Source organism: Molossus molossus, unplaced genomic scaffold, assembly GCF_014108415.1.
Source record: "Molossus molossus isolate mMolMol1 unplaced genomic scaffold, mMolMol1.p scaffold_m16_p_13, whole genome shotgun sequence".
Lineage (NCBI taxonomy): Eukaryota > Metazoa > Chordata > Mammalia > Chiroptera > Molossidae > Molossus > Molossus molossus.
This window is the reverse complement of record NW_023425348.1, coordinates 89,738,936-89,754,613: the sequence shown is the minus strand read 5'-3', so window position 1 is coordinate 89,754,613 and position 15,678 is coordinate 89,738,936. Positions and strand designations below refer to the sequence as shown.

Here is a 15,678-nt window from a genome sequence, read left to right as displayed (position 1 = left end):
CTTGCCCGAAGCAAATCTAGGAAATACTACAAAGGAACAAAAGGTCAGCAAAGACTGGCTTCTTGAGTAAATGGTTACTTAAAAAAATGCAAAATGCAGAGATAAAGAAATGCAGAATGCAGAGATATCCTGCCTTGGGGCAGGCGATGGCAGAGCAGATTATAACAAAATTGACGCCATGCAAACAGTCTCCCACAGGTGACCCACGTTTTCTTTCCAGGAGCTTTATCTTCAGCGCTCTGAGGTTTCACTGTGAAGTGCCTGTGTGGATCTATGCTTATGTACTGAGTGGGCACTTGACGACTCCTTTCTCTCTGGAACCCCCATTCCTGCAGGTCTGGAGTTTTCCGTTTTCTCTTCTCGTATTCTGGGACTCCAATTCTTCTGACTGCTCCTCTGATTTTCTCTGTCCCGTTTTCCATTTATTCTTTATTTTTAATTAGAAAACTAACATTTATGGATAGATTTGGGTATAATAGAAGTTTTTTTTAAAAGTGGCTGTGACAATATCAGCATAAAAAAGAAATTTAGCCCTGGCCGGTTTGGCTCAGCGGTTGGAGCGTTGGCCTGCGGACCAGAGAGTCCCGGGTTTGGTTCCCGTTAGGGGCACGTACCATAAAAATAAAAAGAAACTTATGCTAAATAAATCCGTTTTCATTACTGGTGATACCAAGTAACAGTTGAGGTCATCATTCACACGTGGCTTCTACTTCAGGTAAATTTCCGTACTCCTCTGCAACAATACACTTCAAGTAAAACTATAGAAACTGGAAAGCAATAAGATACCCTATGAAAGTCAGGGTGCTACATTAGGAAGACCTGGTAGGTTTATAAAACATCTCCTAGTCATCTCATTTCTAGTTATTCTTCATTGGTTATTAATAATAGACTCCCAGGTTTATATAAAGAATTATGTGTCAAAACAAATTGTTACATAATTTAGTAAATGCATATGTCACTAGGCACAAATTATATTTAAAGCAATTGCATACAATTCAGACTTTGAGATAGTGAAATAATTAAGAAATAGTTTGTATCATTTACTCTTTTTTAAAAAAATTCCTATCCGAGAACATTTTTCCATTTTTTGTTCAGATAGAGTGGCAGGGAGAGAGAGGGGGAGAGAGAGAGAAACAGCGACATGAAAGGGACACATCGAGTGGCTGTTTCCTTAGCGGGAACCGAACCTGGGTCTCTCTGGACTGCAGGCCAACACTCTAACCGCTGAGCCAAACCGGCCAGGGCTCATTTACTCTTTTTTAATCTTCACCCAAGGATATTTTTCTATTTATCCTCAGACAAAGTGGGAGGGAGAGAGGGGTGGGGGGAGAGAGAGAGAGACAGAGAGACAGAGACAGAGAAACATCAATGTGAGAGGGACACATCAACCGGCTGCCTCCCACACAACCCTGACCAGGGCCGGGGACAAACTGCAACTGAGGTACGTGCCCTTGACTGGAATTGAACCTGCAACTCATTGGTCCATGGGCCGATGCTCCAACCACTGAGCCAGACCAGCCAGGGCTCATTTACTCTTTATACGAACAATACTTCAACTGTTCTTGCAAAATGAAACAGTGTAAATTGGACTGTTTCTTCCTGTGGCTTTGGCCCTGTGCACTCCATCCTCTTGAAAGAACCTGAACAGTGACAACACAACATGAAAACAGCATAAACAATTCTGCTGGACCCCCTCATGGGAAATAAAACCAGAATACATTACAAAACAAAAGGAGGTGTCATCTATACTGTTTGCAAAGGTCCCCTCTTTCATTTCTTGGCCTAGGATGAGGGTTTATCACCCTCAGCACTATTGACATTTTGAATCATTGACAATGAAGGTAACTCTTCATTGTCATGACTTGTCCTGTGCATTGCAAGATGGTTAGCAGCATCCGTGGCATCTACCCATTAGATGCCGGTAGCCCTCCCCACCTCCAGGTATCAGAAACAAAATGTCTGTAGCTATTGCCAAATTTCCCCCAGAGGGCAAATCTGCCCCCAGTTGAGAACTACTGGCCTAGGTGAGTAAAGGTCATAATACACGGTGTGGCCAAACTGCAGTGTGACTTCCACACGTCTCCCATCTCATCAGAGATGGTGGATTCAGTGGATGTTGGAAATGCCCAGCAGTGTCTTTCTTTGTAATGCTGTCCAAGTGGCAACTCTCCCTTGCATTGAACTCATGAGGACATTTTTGTTTGTTTGCCTTTAACAATCTGGTCAATCATTGTTTATTTGTGCTGTGTGTGCTCTTTGAAGCAGATTAGATTTTCCTTCAACAGAGTATTTCTGAGTTATTTAATTGACCAGTTAGAAAGGGAAGCAATGGATTTAGACTAAATGTAGTTTGTGCTTTACTTGCCTAAGAGTTTCTAAAAAATGATTCCCTGACTTTCCATCAGTTGCTTTCAGAATAACGGTGTCTTTTATCCACTCAGAACATTACTGAATTTGAAGGAAGCACATTAGAAGTTTCTTTTCCCCAGAAACAACTCTGGGGCTTAACTTAGAGAAGTTGTGTAGCGTCGACAGCTGATTTTCCATAGTTTGGTAGAATTCCAGTTTGTTCGCTTCAAAGAAAAGGCAGATTTCTTAGCATGTCTCCTTCAGAGCATTCTGATGTCAGGCCTGCGGCGCCCGGCATGGAGCCCATTTTCACGATCAGAACTCCGGTGATTTTAGCACCGTGCCGGGCAGGGCCCACCCGCCTCGCACAAGAAAACCATCAGTGGCGCCTGAAGGAGCGCTGACTCAGGGACGGATCGTTTTCCCTGTAAGATCTGCACTACCGGCTAACTAGACACTACTTTCTAGTGTTCAGTTATACTCTGACTCTACAGCGGAGCTGCTGTTGTTTTCCTTGACAAAGTATCTTTTGTATGAACCAGTTTCATCAGCATTTCTTCTCACACTGTGAGGTTCTATAGAGCACTAGGGGCATTTTGTGCCTCCTCCGTCATCTGCAAACCATTTCTCCCACCCTGACACGGAGCTGAACCGGGAGAACCCTGGATACAGGTGGATTTATACAGGTTTTTAGAGAGAGAGGGAGAGCGAGAACCATCGATGAGAGAGAACATTGACTGGCTGCCTCCTGCATGCCCCCACTGGGGATCAGGCCCACAACCTGGACATGTGCCCTGACCGGGAATCGAACCGGTGACTTCTTGGTGCATGGGTCCATGCTCAACTACTGAGCCACACCGGCCAGACTGATTGCCTTTTAGAAGAAGGTTCAAAGATTGAGCAGCAGTCTTGCTGGTTTGACTCAGCAGTTAGAGCATTGGCCCAAGGAACCAAAGGGTCATGGGTTTGATTTCTGGTCAAAGGCATCTACCTGGGTTGTAGGTTCTGGCCCTGATCATGGTTGTGCGGGAGGCAACCAATCGATGTATCTCTCTCCCTCCCTCCCTTCCACTCTCTCTAAACATCAATGGAAAAATATCCTTGGGTGAGGATTAACACACATACACACACACAAAGACTGAGTAGCAGCAGTCAAATCTCAGGTCAGTAGTTTTATCCAACTTTGTCATGGTATGTTCTGGCTGCTAAGATCAGTTATGGTTGCCTTGTGATGTTAGTTACACTGGTGTATTTCCTAGCATCTCACACAGCTGTGCTGGACACATGCATGGCCCAGATGAGCCTGGGCAGTGTCAATATATATTTAACTACTGAAGACCTCCAAATTCTTCTCTACATTGGTCATGTAGGCGCTGTGGCAGCCACAACACATACAACCCAGGCAAGTTCTGTGGTTAGAGTAGCAAGGGCAGTGTCGACCATGTCACGTGAGGATGTGGGGTTTGGGTCGTAAGTCCACATTTTCATCTTTCTTATTCCTGGAATCTTTGGTTCACTGTCTTCACTGGAATTCTTGGCATAAAATGATTAAGAATCTTTTCCTTTGCTGTTCTTGATCCTGCTTACAGGCCTAGCTTGGTTTCAGGGTGAGATTTCTTAATCTGTGTCCATGACAGTCTTTCACGCCTTCAGTGAAGAAAAGTCGTTTTGCTGATTTTGGCCACGTGCCTTCGTTGCTATGGCCAACGAAGTTGCTATGAGAACAGTTGCTATGAGATGGGGAGAGGGCTTGCTCTCTTTTTGCCTTGTCATGGGAGCTGGGCCCTGGATAATGCTGGACACAGGGAGAGGCCCGACTTCCTTGCTGTTGCTTGCCGGTCTGGATCATTCCCACTCAGTTGTATCTTCAGTGCTGCTGCCGCACCTGGAAAACCATGGAGGGCTGGACGGTGGATGTGAGGACACCATGGCTGAGAGACTGGGAAGGGATGGGGAAAGGGCCATTGGAGACACTGGCCTTCCAGCTGGACTGCAGATTAGGACAACGGGTGTGGAATGGCTTCTAAGCTTCCGAGTGCACCCTCAGCACTCACTGACAGAGGCTCTCTATCCGCACTGACTCTGCAGCTCTTGTGATGGAGGTCGCGTCCATGGCCACCAGGTTTCAGTTCAGTGGCAGACTGTCAGGACCTCGGGTTGCATGTGAATAGTTCTACCTCAAGTGTACTTGAATGCTGGGGTGAAAGAAGAGCTAGCCATACCAAATCTAAATCTTTTTTTTATCCTCACTGGAGGAGATACACACACACACACACACATTTGTTTGTGTTTGCATTTATCTGCAGATAGAGCGGGAGGGAGGAGGAGGAGAGAGAGAGAAACATCGACGTGAGAGAGACACATCGATTGGTTGCCACCTGCACAACCCTGACTCGGCCCAGGGCGGACCTCAACCGAGGTACATGCCCTTAGTGCGAACCGAACCCGGGTCTCACTAGTCCGCGGGTGGACCAGGCAGACCGGCCAAACCGGCCAGGGCACAAATCTAGATCTCAGTAGTTTTCCACGTCAAGTAATCTATCAGTTCTATGTTTTCCTTGGAAACATCCATCCTGGAGATGGCCATTCTGCCGTCTGTGCTGCTTGCACCCTGGCTGACTGCGTCCTAACCCTAGGACTTCCCCTTGCTGTCAGCCTAGGGATTTCCTTTGCCTTTTTCTTGGATTAGATTTCCTGATTCCATGATCTCTTCATTTCTTATTTATTTGCTCTTTCTCTTATTTAGCTAGACCTTATCCCCACCCCACCCCGAAGTTGCTTTAAGTTAGAAAGACGGTACTTGGGATAATGGTGACGACAGTTAACTCAACATGCCGGGCTCTTGAGTCACACCACTCGAATCTGCTGTATAAATTTCCTACAGCTGCTATGACAAATTTCCACAAATTTAGTGTTTTAAAAGCACACAAATGTATTGTCTTTTAGTTCTGCAGGTCGTAAGTCTGAAATAGGTCTCACTGGGCTAAAATCAGGGTGCCCACAGGGCTGTGTTCTTTCCTGGAGGTGCAAGGGGAGGATCTGTTTTCTTGCCTTTTCCAGCTTCCAGAGGCTGCCTGCATTCCTTGGCTTATGGCCCTTCCATCTTCAAAGCCAGATATGGCTGGTTGAGTCTTTTTTTTTTTTACATTAAATCACTATAACACTGACTTTTCTGCCTCCCTCTCCCTCTCATCCTTTAAGGAACTTTATGATTACATTGGGCTCACCTGGATAATACAGGATAATCTCTCTATTTTAAGGTAAATTGTTAGCAACCTTAATTCACCTGCAACTTTAATTTAACCTCCTCACCATGTAGCATAATATACTTACAGGTTCCTGGAATTAGGACATGGACATCATCCATGGGGGCTATTTATTCTGTTTACCGCTTACCCTCTACACCTGGTACAAAGCTGTTGTCTTGGGATCTCCCGCACCATCATTCTAGAGGAATTTCCTTCTATTGTCTCCTATACTAGAGTGCCCATCTCCTGTATCTCACGTCTTCTTTTCCAATTTACTCCCTGTTGTGGTGGAATCTCCTTCAGCAGCTTCTTGAAAAAAGATCATGGAAGGTAAAATTTTTGAGATCCTATATGTTTGAATTATTTTTTATTTTGCCTTCCCACTTGATTTGATGGTTTTTCTGGGTATAGAATGCTAGGTTAGAAAGTTTTACTCGAGAATTTTGGAGGCATTGTTCCATTGTCTTCCTGCTTCCAATTCTGACTCCTGACCCTTTCTTTGTCTCCCCTTTTCTCCCCAGCTCTAGCAATTGCAACTTCTTTACCCAGTATTCGAAAACTACACAGTAATGTGCCTTGGTGTAGGCCTGCTTTTATCCGTCGAGATGGGCCTTGGAGCACCATTTCAATCTAAAAACATACGTCCTTTGGCCCTAATCAATTTTCATGAATTATTTTATTGGATTTCCCTCCTCTGTGTTTCCTTTCTCTGGAATGGCTATTATTGAGACACTGGACTACCTGAATTGTTCTCTATTTTTTTTTACATTTGGCTTCTGTTTTCTATATCTTCATCTTTTTGTTCTTTATTCTGAGAGATGTCTTCAACTTTATCTTTAACCTTTGTATTGAGTTGGTCATTTCTAGCGTACCTTTATTTCCTAAGGACTATTTATATTCTCTCAGTATTCTATTATTCTTTTTTTTTTTTATCCTCACCCGAGGACACTTTTCCATTTTTTGTTCAGGTAGAGTGGGAGGGAGAGAGAGAGAGAGAGAGAAACATTGACGTGAAAGGGACACATCGAGTGGCTGCCACCCGCACGACCCAACCAGGGCCGGGGACAAACTGCAACCGAGGTACGCGCCCTTAGCGGGAACCGAACCCGGGTCTCTCAGGACCGCAGGCTGATGCTCTAACCGCTGAGCCAAACCGGCCAGGGCTATTATTCTTTTTATAGCACTATGTTTTTATTAAGGATGCAGTGTTTTTTATTTTTAATGATAGTTTTAAAAAAGATGCTTTCTTTTCTACATATGATTTCTGTTTCTCCAGATTGTTTCTATTCTATTTGTTTTGCTCTCTGTCTTCCATGTTAGAGGTCTCCCTCTGAGGTCCGGTGCCTTGGTTGTATGCTCATAATTAAGGGTTGGGGGATAAGCTGCTGAATGGAAACTCTGAATGAGGCGGGGTGGGGGAGCAACGGCGTGTTGACTCTGAGTTTCACTTCTGGGTGATCTGGGCAGGCTGTTTGGGAATCCTCAGTATTGACGTCTTTTGTCCCATTGGGCTGGTCAGATTCCCCAGAAAAGTTTACCTGACTCTTGTGAAGAGGGTCAAGTTCTGGGCGCAGAGAGGGTTAGGAGGGCCAGGAGTCCCACTCTGAGCATGTTTAAGGTCTCTCCGAACCTAGTTTTTGGCATGATACCCCCATCCGCACGTGTTCTAATAGGTTTCCAGGCCCCCGAATCTTCTGTTTCATCCGCCCCAGAGAATAAACTTTAGACTTGAGCTGTGAGTAGGGAGAGCGTCCAGGGACCTAACTAAAGCCCCTCCTTTCTCCCACCTGGTTGAAGGAGGTGATCTCGTTCAAGGTTTCTGTTCTGTAATCACATGTGACTGGTCTCAGCTTCCCCTCTCTGCCTTGGAAGGCAGTGCTCTCTGCGTCCTTGGGGAATCATGCTAAACAAATGGCTTACTTTGCTTTTAGTTGGGTTTCCGGAATAGTGAAAACTGACATGTCCAATTTTTCCCTTGAAACTTACTCTTACTTTTGCAACGTTTTTTTCTCTAGTGCAAGCAATACAAGTTATATATTCTTATCGTTTAAAGTATAACATCACTGCTATTTGTAGTGGAGTCCTTTATTTAAGAATATGTAAAGAGCACCTCTGCGTCTAGTCGGGTGCTGGAGATACAGAGGTGAACACGACACGTGAGGTGCTTGCCCTCATGGAGGTCGTAGTTTATTGGTATTCAATAGCAATACCTCCCTGACGTCATACTAGCTCCAAGGGCTCCCCGTTGGCCAGCCAGGATCTCAACCATCCTGGCTTCATCTCTGTCTTTTCCACAGCCCTCCTCTGGGATTTATGTGTTTTATTTTATATTATATGTGTGTGTGTGTGTGTGTGTGTGTGTGTGTGTGTGTGTGTGTATATATATACATAATCCTCACCCGAGGACATTTTTCTATTTTTTTATTCAGATAGAGCGGGAGGGAGAGAGAAACATCGATGTGAAAGGGACACATCGAGTGGCTGCCACCCACATGACCCAACCAGGGCCAGAGACAAACTGCAACCGAGGTACGTGCCCTTAGGAGAAACCGAACCCAGGTCTCTCTGGACCGTAGGCCGACACTCTAACCGCTGAGCCAAACCGGCCAGGGCAATTTATTTGTTTTAAATACCCACAGGATGGCCCTGGCCAGTTTGGCTCAGCGGTTAGAGCGTCGGCCTGTGGTCCGGAGAGACCCGGGTTCGGTTCCCGCTGAGGGCATGTACTTCGTTGCAGTTTGTCCCCGGCCCTGGTTGGTCATGCGGGTGGCAGCCACTCGATGTGTCCCTTCACATCCATGTTTCTCTCTCTCTCTCCCTCCCACTCTATCTGTACAAAAAATGGAAAAATATTCTTGGGTGAGGATAAAAAAAAAAAAAAAATACCCACAGAATGAATCAAATTTCCCTCTTCAAGTCCAGGTACATTGCTGGCCAGCTGGCTCCATCCACCAATTCTTTCCCCAGACTGCCCTCTTCCCCGCTTTTCCTTGCCAATATTTGTTGACGTCTGAGTTTGTTAAGGAGACCAAGGGGCATGTGAGGCTCTCTGAGCTGAATGTTCCTGTTGAACGCACAGCCTGTACTCAGATTCCTGACACAGTCTGACCCACCCTCCTCTCTCTCCGCAGGTCAGAGATGCCATTGTGGCGGCTGGCATCGCGGGAGTGGGCCTGGCAGCCGTGGGCTTCATTGGAGCCATGCTCTCAAGAAACAAGCGACAAAAGCAATAAGTCGAAGGGACTGCCTTGCCAGCAATTACCTTTTACATGAAGGGGGTCTTGTTTTGCTAGAGGTTTGGTTTATGGGTTTCATTCTGTTTTTATAATGAGGCTTATTTTCACAGAATTCAATAAAGCCCAATAAAGGAGGATTTTATTGGGGAAAATGCAGCAAGAACTGCCTGGTGTGAAGTCTGTTGAGGGCACAGCTGGGCTCTGTTCCCGGTGATGCCGGTTCGTGCCCTGGCCTTCTGGTGATTTTTCTCTCACTTTGTCCTTGCAGGCTGTGTTCTTTACCTTGCAGGAAAAAGAGCCCACCTCCGATTTCAAGTAATGGAGATTTCTGGTTGTGAGGATATACTGGGCAGCAAGGGAGATAGACCTGAGTGACATACGAGAACAGGAGCCATGAAGCAGCCAGGACCGTGGTCTGGGACTAGACCCTGGATGGCTTCTAGATTCAGCAGCTGGAGTCTGTAGATATTCACTGGAGTTAAACCAAACCGAACCAAACTTTTGCCATAAAGAAACTCAATATATGTTCTTGCCAGCCTTAAAACCGGCCTTATTACCTCTCTGCTCTTCACCTCTTTCCTCTGCCTTGTTGCTTCCACCCCCTCGGCCCCAGCACCCGTGCTTCCTTGCCACTGGGCTTGGGATAATCCCCAAGTCTCTGATCCTACATCCCCTCCTGTGGTCCCTTCTTCCCCAGTCAGCTCAGCTCCATCCCTCCCCACTGCCTGCCAGGTGCTCCTAGTTCAAGTTCCTGGGAGAGAATCTGATTGGCTTAGCTCATCACATCCTAGCTCAGCCTACTGACTGGCTGCCTGTTGGGTCAGGTGACCCCACTGGGCCAATCAGCCCTGCGCTGATGGGGCCAGGTCACATGGTGCAAGGTTCCCTCACACCTTCCAGGTTGGGGGTGTGGCAGGCTGCTCAGCCCTCCTGGGAGGGGTTGTGGGGAAGGAATGACCTCTTGTAGCTGGTCCCTTGAAGTCTGCTACTGCTCTGGGCTTGGCAGCTGTTCAAAGTGGCCATTTCTCTAAAAGGGGCTTTTATGGGTTCCTCCGAAATACTCTGCTGGTGTTGAGAATGTTTCCTTGGTCAGCCCCAGTTGTGCGGGGACCATCTGTCTGTTGGAATCCTGGACAGGGCAGTCAAGGAAAAGAAAACTGACTCTGCAAATTTAAGGAAAGGTTTTTATTTAGGACTTATTGAGGGCTAGACTTGAAATAGTGCTCTGACTTGGGGGAAGTGAGAGGGATTTACGTAGGCAGAAAAGTAAGAGACAGTACATTCGCTACTAGAAGTTACAATCAGGGTGCATATGCTTTAGTGGTTGTTTAGCATTGAATGGAAGGGACACATAGAAAAGATAAGGTTGACGGGCCGGTGTGGCTCAGTGGTTGAGTGTTGACCCATGCATGCACCAACCTATGCACAAGAGGTCCCTGGTTCGATTCCCGGTCAGGGTACACGCCCAGGTTGTGGGCCCGATCCCCAGTGGGCGGACACGCAGAAAGTGGCCAATCGATGTTCTTGCTCATCTGTGTTTCTGTCTTTCTCTCCCTCTCCCTAACATGAATTAAAAAAAAAAAAAAGATAGAGTTGAGTTGCCACTGAACCTCCTGATGTGGAAATGATCAAATTTCATAGAGACTCTTGAGATGAATCTTTGATCAGGATGTAGAGAGAACAGACACTGTTTCTGGTCATCATTGTCCTCTAGTGTTGAAACAATGCAGGGTCTACGTGTGACTAGCCCCCGTGGATGCCTTGGTAGAGAGTTTCGGGCAGTAAGGTCCTGGTCCTCCCTTGTGCCGATTTAGTCAGGGGAGCTGAGGTACCCGTTCCTTTCCTCCACACCAGCTTCCTCAGCGGGGCGCTCATCTGGTCCTGGGTGAGCACATGCGTGTGGCTCCATGCCCCAGTGCCCAGTGTTGATGTGAGAACAGTTCTCTCCCAGTGCAGGCTCCTTTCTTGTTGTCTAAACTTGATTGATGTAACATATGCCAGTTCTCATGCTGCTCAAACCCACGGGACGCAGTGAAGTCCCCTCTCCAGTGCGCTGGTGACAGGGACATGTGGAGTGTAAACCTCCAAACAAGTTACAGAGATCAAAGGTCTGCGAAAAAAGAAACTGTTAACAAACAAAAGAAAAGTTCAGACTATAATAAAAAATAAAAAAGCATTTATTTCAGCAAAGGAGGGATTGTTATCTGGGGCACAGATTCAGGTAACAACTCAAATTGTGCTCTGAAGGGAACAAAGAAAGGCAGCTTATTTATAAAGGGCAAAATCATGAGAGCTGTTCTCATTAAGAGCCTCCAGGATAAGGTCAGCTGGGATTGGTTAGGCATGTACATGGGGGTGCTGGTTGTGGAAGTGGATCGGTTCCTTTCAAGGTGAAGAATGCAGATGGTCTGGTGAGCATGAGGAAGTCAAGTCCATATGTAGCAGTCATTGATTAACTCAGGAGATTTGTTCTTCAGCCTTTAGCTGAGTTTGGCAACAGGTCAACAACTTAACAGCAGTTCAAGGAGCTGAGACATCAGCCCCATTTTCTCAGTGGCCTCCTTCCATTTTAAAAAAAGAGTTTTTATTGACTTTTTAGACAGAGAGGAAGGGAGAGGGAGAGAGAGATAGGAACATCGATGAGAGAGAGAACCATCAACATCCATCGGCTGCCTCCTGCATGCCCCCACTGGGGACTGAGCCCGCGAGCCTGGGCATGTGCCCTGACCAGGAATCGAACCAGAGACCTCTTGGTGCATGGGTTGACACTCAACCACTGAGCCACACTGGCTGGGCCATTTTTTAAAAAATATTTTCTCTCTGGAATCAATAAAGGAAAAAAATAAAATAAAATAAGTAAATTACTATTATTTTTTTTAGAGAGAAACATCGACGTGAGAAAGATACACTGATCGGCTGCCTCCTACACGCATCCTACTGGGGATCAAATCTGAAACCCAGGCATGTGCCCTGACTGGGAATTGAACCGGGACTGCTCAGTCCACTGAGCCACACCGGCCACGATATATATATATTTTTTTAAATCCTCACCCGAGTATATTTTTCCATTTATCTTCAGACAGAGTGGAAGTGGGGTGGGGGTGGGGGATAAAGAGAGAGAGAGAAACATCGACGTGAGAGAGAAACATCGATGTGAGAGAGACACATTGACTGGTTGCCTCCCACACCACCTGTCCAGGGCCAGGGACCCAACTGCACCGAGGCACGTGCCCTGAGAGAGAGAGAGAGAGACAGAGAGAGAGAGAGAGAGAGAGACTAAAATATTGATGTGAGAAACATTGGTTGCCTTCCAAACATGCCCTGACTGGGGATTGAACCTACAACCTGGGCATGTGCCCTGACCAGGAATCGAAAAGGCAACTTTTTGGTATACAGGAAAATGTTCAACCAATTGAGCCACTCTGGCTGGGCTCAACTCCCCCATTTTAAGTGACTTTCTTAGCAATTCTTTTTTCATTTTATTTTCTCCATTCTCAAAACACAAGAAAGCAAAACAAAAACACCCAGTTCAATTAAAAAATAAATTAACAAATTGCATACAAAAGCTGGAATGTGTAGAAATAACCAAATACGACAGAAGAACTAATTCCAAATATATTGGTAATCACCATAAATGTAAATGGGTTAAACTTGCCAAGTAAAACACAAACATTAGCCCTGGCCAAGTAGCTCAGTTGGTTAGAGCATCGTCCTGATACCCTAAAGTTGTATAATGTCACATATAAGAGTAAACCAATGCATTAATAAGTGGAACAACAAATTGGTGTTCTCTCTCTCCTTTCCTCTTTCTGTCTCAAATCAATTAAACACACACACATATGAACATTACATGGAATTAGAAAGCTAATTCAGAGAATATAGTTTACAGCAGATACACTTGAAATGTAAGGACACAGCCCTGGCTGGTTTGGCTCAGTGGTTAGAGCATCAGCTTGCAGACTGAAGGGTTGTGGGTTCAATTCCTGGTCAAGGGCATGTACCTGGGTTACAGGTTTGATCCCTGGCCAGGGTCGTGCGGTAGCCAGCCAATATGTGTCTCTCACATCAATGTTTCTCTCTCTCTCCCGCTCTATCTGAAGATGAATGCAAAAATGTCCTCGGGTGAGGATAAAAAAAAAAAAAAGAAAGCAATTCGAGATAATTGGGAAAATTTAAATATGAACTGGGTGTGGATGAAAAAGGGCCACATAGTAAACCTGACGGGCTCAGGGGAGGCCACAAACTCAGGGACCTAAAGTAATCACATAGGATGGTCTGAAATGAAAAATTTCCAACTAAAAGCAGTTCACGGCTGGTAGTCATGTCCTGTGCTGGTATTTTTCCCACCAAGGGTCAATCTTTGCCTTAACTGGGCCTGTCTCTTGTCTTCTTTTGCATCTATGATGTGTCTATTCATTTTACTTTTTATCAATCTCAGAGATCTCCCCTACTTGGCTTTCTCCCACCTCCATAACCCATTACCAATGGATTCGACGTACCCCCTACATCTTCCCTTTGATTCTGAGGTATAAAATACATGGTAAAACTGCCATTTTCCGGAGCATTTTTTCAATCGGTTGAGATTTTGCTTCCCGGAAATTGTTGTCAGTTTGGCCAAATAAATTCGTAAAAAGTCTTACAGGTTTGGATGTTTCTTTTTCTTTCTCTTTAAAAAAAAAAGTTCTCGCCCAAGGATATTTTTCCATTTATCCTCATACAGAGTGGGTGAAAGGGTTAATTATGTTTTAACAAAATTAAACTTCATTCTGACCGGTTATTCCTGCACGTAAACACCCGAGCAGTTTTCTAAAAGCCCTGGGCCTGACACCCAGAGGAAACAAAGATAAGGGGTTAATGGTGGCTTTGGGAAACTTGGAGGAACCATAAAAAGAAAGAGATTAATGATGGCCCAGACCCTGCTGGTGCAGATTCCCCCCTTCCCTCTGAGACAGTGTGTATCAGCCCCGGCACCAATTACGTGGTGCCAAGAGAATGGTTTTTTTTTTTAATGTAGTTTTTTTAGTTTCTGTAGTTTGGGCCTATAAAAACCAGAGAACAAAGAGATTTTGAAGCTGGACTCTTTTAAGGAGTCAGCCCGCCTGCACCCAGGCTTATGCAATAAGGCCATTTTGCTCTACAGTGGCCTTGTGTTGTAGCTGTGATCTCCCGCCGGCTTTGACCTTTTAGTGGGAAGGAGGGAGAGAGAGAGAGAAACATCGATGTGAGAGGGACACATCAACTGGTTGCCTCCCGCATGACCCAGGACAAACCGCAACCGAGGCACGTGCCCTTGACCGGAATTGAACCCATGACTCTCCAGTCCGCGGGCCAAAGCTCTAACTGCTGAGCCCAACCGGCTAGGGCTGGATGTTTCTTATGTTGACACACTGTACAGAGAAAACTATGGGCCCAAAATGGTTTCATTTGTGCTAAAAGCCCATGACACCAAACCTATTTTTAATACCTGATTTGATTGTAGTCTCAACCTCTTCCAGAAATGGAATCTTAATCAACCAGTCTGGAATTTTCTGGTCAGGCACCAGACAAGTAGTCTGTGGTGGGGGCCTCTCCATTCCCTGCCCTTCTCCTCCACAGAAAGGGGGCAGTCTGCATGAGGAAAAGCCTCCTGGTTCCTTTGCTTTCCCCCAAACCAGAGGTCCTAGACTAATCACAATCAGTTCTTTTCTTTTGTTAATAGCTCTCTTGCCCCGCCCTTCTACCTATAAAAGACCTTCCATTTTATGCAAACCCTCAGAGTGCCCTTGTACTTGCTAGATGAGATGTTGCCCAATGCATAAATTGCTTAATAAAGCCAAGTAGATCTTCACATTTACTAGGTTGAATTTTGTTTTTTAACAAATGCAAAAGGCAATGTATTAGTCAGGGTTCTCTAGGGAAAAAGAACCAATAGGATATAGATATAGATACAGATATAGATATATGAACTTCATTGTAGGAAGTGGCTCACATGGTTATACAGGCTGAGAAGTCGTGCAATCTGCCATCTGCTAACAATGAGCCGGGAAAGCCAGTGGTGTAATTTGTTCAGAGGCTAAAGCACTAAAAATAAGGTGAAGAAGGCTGCTGGGATAAGCTCTGGAGTTCAAAGGCTTGAGAAACAGGAACTACGATGTCCAAGGGCAGAAGAAGATGGACAGTCCAGCTGAAGAAGAGAGATTGTCCTTTCTCCACCTTTTTGTTCTATTTAGACCCTCGGTGGTTTGGATGATGATGACTACCCACGCTGGTGAGGCATCTTCTTTACTCGGTCTACTAATTCAGATGCTCATTTCTTCTGGAAACACCCTCAAAGATACACACACCCCGAAATAATATACCAGCTATCTGAACATCTCTTATCCCAGTCAAGTTGACTCACCATCACAGGTAAAAATACAAAATTGTTAGAAGGAAATACAGGAGAACATCTTTATGATCTTGCTGTAGTTTATAAATACACACACACACACACAAGATAAAAAAGTGTAAAGCACAGAAAAATAAATTTGATTACATCAAATAAGAGCATCTATTTAGCCCTGCCAGTGTGGCTCAGTGGTTGAGCGTCGACCCATGCACCAAGTGGTCACTGGTTCAATTCCCAGTCAGAACACAGGCCCAGGTTGTGGGCCAGATCCCCAGTGGGGGGCATAGGAGGCAGCCAATCGATGTTCTCTCTCATCGATGTTTCTATCTCTCTCCCTCTCTCTTCCTCTCTCTCTCTAAAATCAATAAAGAAAAAAAACCACATTTATTTATCTGTTTATCAAAACACACCATAAATTAAAAGACAGATCAATATTGGGAGAAGATATTTATAGCACAAGAACTAAAAACAGACCACT

General features: G+C 45.4%; 1 protein-coding gene across 4 annotated transcripts in view; it reads left to right on the top strand.

Annotated features, from left to right (window-relative positions):
• Nucleotides 1–15,678, top strand: part of LOC118628214 (phospholipase A and acyltransferase 3) — a 46,672-nt gene that overhangs the window by 21,200 nt on the left and 9,794 nt on the right. For 2 of the 4 annotated variants that reach the window (XR_004959264.1, XR_004959265.1), the window contains exon 6: nucleotides 221–335. The exons of 1 other annotated variant lie outside the window; for it this stretch is intronic. Coding sequence is in view for 1 of the 3 variants with exons in the window: in XM_036259031.1 (XP_036114924.1) it covers nucleotides 8,729–8,830 (102 nt within the window). In the remaining 2 variants the exon portion in view is untranslated. Of the gene's footprint in view, nucleotides 1–220; nucleotides 336–8,728; nucleotides 8,994–15,678 lie in introns of those variants that run through there. One more of the 4 variants, XM_036259031.1, reaches the window with a different exon arrangement.